This window comes from Fukomys damarensis, unplaced genomic scaffold, assembly GCF_012274545.1.
Source record: "Fukomys damarensis isolate Sample0158 unplaced genomic scaffold, DMR_v1.0_HiC HiC_scaffold_39, whole genome shotgun sequence".
NCBI classification, from domain to species: Eukaryota; Metazoa; Chordata; class Mammalia; order Rodentia; family Bathyergidae; genus Fukomys; species Fukomys damarensis.
Window position 1 is genome coordinate 78486879 of NW_022900951.1, and position 6784 is coordinate 78493662.

A 6784-nucleotide genomic window follows, 5' to 3' on the forward strand; every position below is an offset into this window, starting at 1 on the left:
AGCAGAGACAAAAAGAGAGCCAAGCTTAATGAATAGTTGTTACTTAGAATAGGTGCCCCAGTAGGTCCTTATTTAAACTTAAATTTATTCTTCTCAAAGACATCATCCCACCCCTTTCCCATGGTCGAATAAAGGTATTCCTAATGGGGACAACCTATAGCTGAAGGGATAGGACACACCTGAATACTTGATTGTTTCTGTGTGGGTTGTTTTAATAACAAGTCATCCTATTTGGTAGGAAGCTACATATTAATTAGCAGAAAATCTGACACTGTAGTTCAGGATAACAACTCTCTCTCTCTCTCTCTCTCTCTCTCTGTCTCTCTCTCTCTGTCTGTCTCTGTCTCTCTGTCTCTCTCTCTGTCTGTCTGTCTCTCTCTCTTTCACACACACACACACACACACACACACACATTTATAGACAAGTTTGAATTGAATGAAGTAATGGAATTCCATTAGTCTCAGGCTTTCTACTTAATGGCACTTGTTTGTCAGCTGGCATGGGTTCATTATTAATAATGATCTGATTTCTCATTTATTTTCTTTCCTTAATATTTGCAAAACAATTTGAATCATGTTACAGCTGCTGATTTCATGATGGTTTTGACTAAAGACAACTAAAAAGAAATGAAGGTAATGTTACAATTGTTTCTCTAGACCTATTCCTCCATTTCTTCACATGTATCTGACCGTAGTCCTTCAATGGAAAAATCCTCGTGATATATTTGGGTAGTAATTAAGCAGTATCTGTGAGATTGGGAACAGAGGTGAAAAAGGATTGACATTCTACAAGGTAAGTAAATCATGAAGAAAAGCATCTTTGGAGGTTTGGGGCCGGGGCTCCCACACCACCTTCTACCACTTTGGCTGGAAGAAGTGCCTCAAATTCTAAGAATAAAAGAAAGAAATGAAGAAAAAAAACTATTTTTAAGTCTTTGGCTCATTTTTCTTTACCATTTCCAGAAATGTGATGGTCATTATCATTGGCTTGAACAACTCAGGCAAAACTGCTCTTGTGGAGGCCATTCAAAGATATTAGGATACGAACTAAGGCATTAGACACTGGTACAATTCTCCCAAAGTCCAATTAAATAATTATTCTCTGCTAGCCTTACTTCCTAGCTCTCAGTTCCCCATTCAGTTCCACTCTCTGTCTCTCTCTGCCCTTCCTTCCTAGCCTGTTTATATAACATTTGTCACCTGTTTATTTTATAGAATGTCCTAATTGAAAGTCTTCTCACTGTCAGTTTAAATGAGCTCAAACTATACAAGTCATTGCCCTCAATTATGAAGGATAACATGTTTAAAATGGTATCCTTGGGCTGGGGATTTAGCTCAGCAGTTCAGTGGCCTGCCTTGCAAGCGCAAGGACCCGAGTTCGATCCCTGGTACCAATAAATAAATAAATAAATACATACATACATACATAAAATGGTATCCTTCTGTAGAGCTTAATCAACATGAAATTTAGTCATGATAAGAGTCAACTGTGGAATGATAAAAAAGTTTAATAACATGAAACTTTGTGACAGCTAATATACAGGGTTGGAACTTGTAAAACATTGTCAGTTCAGAGATATACAAGTTTAATACCACATCCCCAATTTAATACCTTAACATTTCCAGAAGCAGTTACACAGAATTTCAGGAAGCATTGTACTAGTTGTGAATATTCAGCTAACTACTAATCAATTAATCTAAGAGGTGAGTGCCTTGTCTGGCATAAGACAATATATATAACTTGGCTAAATTTCATATAACCTAGCATTCCTAAGAAAAGTACAGTATAGAAAAGGGCTAATCTGGCTCCTCTATCACTAGCCTACTTGAAGACTCACAATTTCCTTGAGCTATTGCAGTGGCCATCTGGCTGATCTTGCCATCTACAGTTGTCCCTCAGTTGCCAGAAAGATTTATGCAAAAATCTAATCACGGTGTTTCTTACACAAACTTTTCAAGGTCTCCCACTGTGTTCAAAATAAAATTATTGCTCCTTAATAGTGCACAAGGCCTTACATAATTTGGCCTCTTTCTCATTCAGCTTCATTTCCCATGCTCTTTGCATATGTCTTCTGATACACCAAAACAAATACTTTGTCATTCCTCTGCCACCACTCTTCCAGTTTACATGGCTACACTTTTTGTACCTGCTGTCCTACTACCTAGCATTTCATCCCCTCTGTGATCCAAAATCTGCCAGAGTAGTCTTGACTACAGGAAAACCTCCCCTCATTCCCAGTGCCTCCTTTCTTTCTCGCACTCTACTCTATGTGTTCCTCTAGCATGCATGTATCTCACCATCCTTGGACAACTGCAAGTCCATCCCCTAGATCAGTAATGGTGAACTTTTTAGAGCTTTCAAAGATACAAACAACCTGCTGTAGCATGCATGCCACTGGATCACCACTGGTGCCCGAGACTGTGAATCACTTGAGACATAATGGATCTTTGCATTTTTATATATTTTGTCTCTTATTTTAGTATCTTCAGTCAGGTATTCAATAAATATTTGTGGAATGAATATTTGCCACCATTCATCCATTTCTCTGAAACTTCATGTTGCTATTTTATAACTTCTTCCCCTGTCCAGTAACAGCCCCAAGCACCAAATTTCAGCTAGTTTCAGCCTTGTATCCCTCCTTAGGGGCAGCAACCATAAATCTTCCATTTCTCTGATAGGCAGAAATGGTAAGAAAGTAATAATAGAAGGAAAGTTAAGGAAGCAGTATGAATCACAGGACACTGATGAAAGTGGAAATAATTTTCTAGAATGCCAACTCAGCCTTGCCTATAGATTATTTTTCTGTTTGAATGGTGCTTGAGAATCTGTATTTTAAGACCTCCCCAGGTATTTCTGAGGGCCAGCCAGCTTTAGGAAGCAATCATGTGCAATTAGCCATATGCTATTAGTTGGCAAGAATAGTGTCTGTTTTCCATTCTAATTCCTAGAGGACAATGTCTGAAGTCTATTTTTGCTGTTGTATAACTTGCAATTGCTCAAAGAATAACTTGGGGATGATTCATAAATGTTTTGGTTTATGGCAGTGACTTCATTCCCAGAGGAGATTTTTATTGGCACAATGTCACATTCTGAAAGACATTTCAGGCAACGTCTATGCATGCTGGACCTTCAGAGTCAATCTAGTGGGTTGTTGTGTACATACAATTCATTTAGCTCACTTTGCTCCTGCAAATGTTTTAAAGGGCAGATAATTGCCTGAAAAGGAAATTCCAGTCTAGAAGTAGTAACTTGTGTGCACATTTGAAGATGCCAGCTATAGAATATTTTGGCACACAAACTGTCATTATTGATGGTACCATTCACTCTGTTTTGTCTGGCATGGTCACACAGGGCAAGAAACCCAAGCATGAGCACAAGCAGGTGCCCTAAATAAGGACAATGTGTCTACTGCCTCTCAACTTAGCTATACATTTCAATCACCTAGAAGCTTTTAAAAACAACATGATACTTAAGCTCCAGCCCTGATCTATAAAATAAAACCTCCAGAGAATGAGGCCTAGCATCACTGGTTTTGAAACTTCCACTGATGATTGCAGAGAACAGTGAAAGCAAGAAATAATGATCAGAATCACCTAGTGAGCCTTCACACCTCCTGACCAATTACCCAAAGACTCAGATACCTTGGTGTAAGTGGTAGAATCTATATATTAACAAGTTCTCCAGATGATGCTGAAACACAACCAGGTGTGAGTTTCAAGGCATTCTAGAGCAGTTATTAGGCTTTAAAATGCAGAAGAAAATCCAGGGAATTTTGTTAACTATAGGAATTTGTTATATACAAATACTTGGGTCACCAGCCTAGAGTATTTGAGTTATTCAGTCCAGGGTGGCACTTAACTCTGAAGCAGATAATCTCCAGACCATGCTTGATGACACACTCTGTCAGGGTTATAGAAATAACTGAGACTCAGTACCTTCCTCAGAGTAATTATAAATTAAAATAGGAAATAAGAGAAATATAAATTTCCAGGGAACAACTTCTTGCGGCATCTAGTGTTGATCAACAATAGACTGCATTATTGAAGCAATTAGTAAGGTTTCAAGTAAAAAGAAAAAGAATTAGGGAAATGTTTTTCTTTGACAAGGAAACATAAAGCTTGCTGAGATTTGGGAAACAAGATTTTAAAATTATCTTTAGAGTTTTAATCTATTCACTATCTGTGTGTGTGTGGCAATGAGGATTGAACCTGTGGCCTTTACAGTGAGTGCCACCTACAGCCCCACCTTTTTATTGTTTGAGACATGGTGTCACTAAGTTTTCAAAGTAGGTCTCAAACTTGTGATCTTCCTTAGTATTCACTTTTTATGTTTAAGTAGTCTAATACAGACACAGAAAATATTACATCAGAATTGTAACTGAAAATTTTGCTATAAAAACTATAATTAAAAATGTTATTGACTACTAACATGAAAACAGAGATATTACAAAATCACATTAAAATGTAATGATAATATGTACATGCATACACACATATATAATTATATATGTATACTATTAAATATGTTTAATTATTAATTTCCAAAGACTGGAAAACATATTACTAACTTCTTGGCTTAATGACTCATTCTGGAAATCCTATGGAAAATATCACCGGCAGATCTGAGACAAAAAAAAGAAGTTATTCCTAAGTGAAATAAATAAGTCACACATGTGTAAATACCAAATAGTTTCTCTGGTGTGAAAAACTATAATAGTATATCAGATCCTAATGATATAATTGACAATGTGAAATACTAAGAAAAGGGCTAAAGGTGTAGGGAAAGTGGGAAGGGTAGGGGAAAGGTAATAAGGGAAAGGAAAAAATTAGAAAATGAAAAAATGGATATAAAGTGTCTGTAAATGGGGAGGGGAGGAGGGGGTGAAGGGAGGGCAGGGACAAGGGGAAAAAATGAGAACCAAGACCTGTCATGTAAAGGTACAAGTTCCCAATGATGAATGTAACTGTACTGTATACCTAAAATGTACCAATAAACTCAATGAGAGAAAAAATTTTTAATTAAAAAAAGGAGTTACTGATTCTGGTCTTAATACTCCCAGGTATGGGTGTGAAGAATCTATATAATCATTTTGCTACTAATGTGGAAAGAGAGTTGGCCAGAACTACCAATTCAGTAGAATGGAATGCACATAAAGACTTGTCATTTTGAACTGTATTTCTATGGGAGCTGAATGAAACATTCCTTACGGAATTTTATGTTTCAGTGATGACTTAGGCATAGTTTCTTGGGAGAGATATGCAAGAGAAGACCTTATACACTCTTCCATAGTAACAGTCACCAGAAACATTTACTGAATAACCTGTGTGTAAGGTAATGGGAGAGCACAGAGATATGTGAAGTTCCCATTCAACAGACAATGTGCTAAAACACACACACACACACACACACACACACACACACACATGCACAAGCGCACACACACAGAGGGGGGAGGAATGGGGAGGAGAGAGAGAGCGGGGAGAAAAAAGAGAAGAGAGGAAGGGAGGGGAGAGGAAAGGAGAGAGAGATATGAGAGGGAGAGAAAGATAACAGATAAGGTAAGATAAAGCTTCCTAAAGAAAGTGGTCCTTGAGTTGGTCCCTGAAGAACTACAGTGTTGGTCCACTGTTCATTGATTCATTTATAAAATTCATCCAGCGTATATTTATTGGATTCCTGTGTGTCACTGCTATGCTCAGCACCATAAATATAGTGGTGAATAAAATGAAAAGAGCTGATTTTCCTTCTTCAATTCATAACTCAGATAAGTAAATCATCAAATTTATAACACTGTAACACATCACATGTGTTTATGATAATAGTATGTTCCAGAAGAGACACCTTATCCAGACTGGGGATGGTGCCTTGAAGGAACAGCTTTCTAGACTGAAAAGATCTAAAGTGATATTTAGAAAAGAATAGGCATGAAGGAAGCACAGAGTAGCGGAAGAATGTTCTAAGCCAGTGATGGAGAACCTTTTAGAGATTTCAGTGATACCAAACAGCTGGCTGTGGCACATGTGCCATAGGTTCACCACCACTATAATCTAAGCCAAAGGAACGGCATCTTGTGATGGCTCAGAGCAAGAGAGGGCATAGTGTGTATATAGAACAGAGACAGTGCGAGCAAGAAAGAAATGGAGGAGAAGACTGGATAGGAACCAGGAACATTGTGACCACCTGTCAAGTCAGTGCCAGGGTATAGGTCTAGCAAGTTAGAAGGCTGCATTCTATCCTGAGAACAGTGGGAACTCACTGTAGGTTACTAAACCAGGAAGGTAGCAAGGATGAATGAAAGGCTTAGAAAGATAGGTCAATGTATGATCAGTGTGGCAGTATACTTCAGTAGGATTTCTCAAAGCAGGCTGCAGCCAAGGTTCAATACATTGTTTGATATAACTATACTTTCCGGCTTTATGGTTGTCTCGCCCCTCTACCCTTAAATGTAGTACTTCCCAGCAGGATACACAATGGTGTGAAATCAAAACTGACTATACTCCTGTTAGATGAGTGTGAATTGTCCCTCCATGACCTGACTGGATAGACCCTTGGGGCAGAGAAAACTGGTCAAGCTACTATGCTCAGACATGGGCTTGTTTTTGTTCTAGATTCCAGTGACTTAGGACACATGCACAAACCAAAGATCATCTTAACACATATAATGTATGATTTTTTAAAAGGTGGCAGGGAAGCCCATCTTACTGTTAGATTCTACTTTTGTGTCCTATTTCCCCTTCCCAGTTTTTTTTTTTTTTTTTTTTTTTTTTTTTTTTTTGATGGGTT

The 6784-nt window shown here is 37.9% G+C and overlaps 1 protein-coding gene across 1 annotated transcript in view; it reads left to right on the forward strand.

Annotated features, from left to right (window-relative positions):
- Positions 1 to 574: 574 nt before the first annotated feature.
- Positions 575 to 6784, forward strand: part of Arl13a (ADP ribosylation factor like GTPase 13A) — a 13346-nt gene continuing 7136 nt past the window's right edge. Inside the window, 4 exon segments of the mRNA XM_033760495.1 lie at positions 575 to 633; positions 964 to 1034; positions 6451 to 6674; positions 6676 to 6704. Of these exon segments, the coding sequence (XP_033616386.1) occupies positions 575 to 633; positions 964 to 1034; positions 6451 to 6674; positions 6676 to 6704 (383 nt within the window).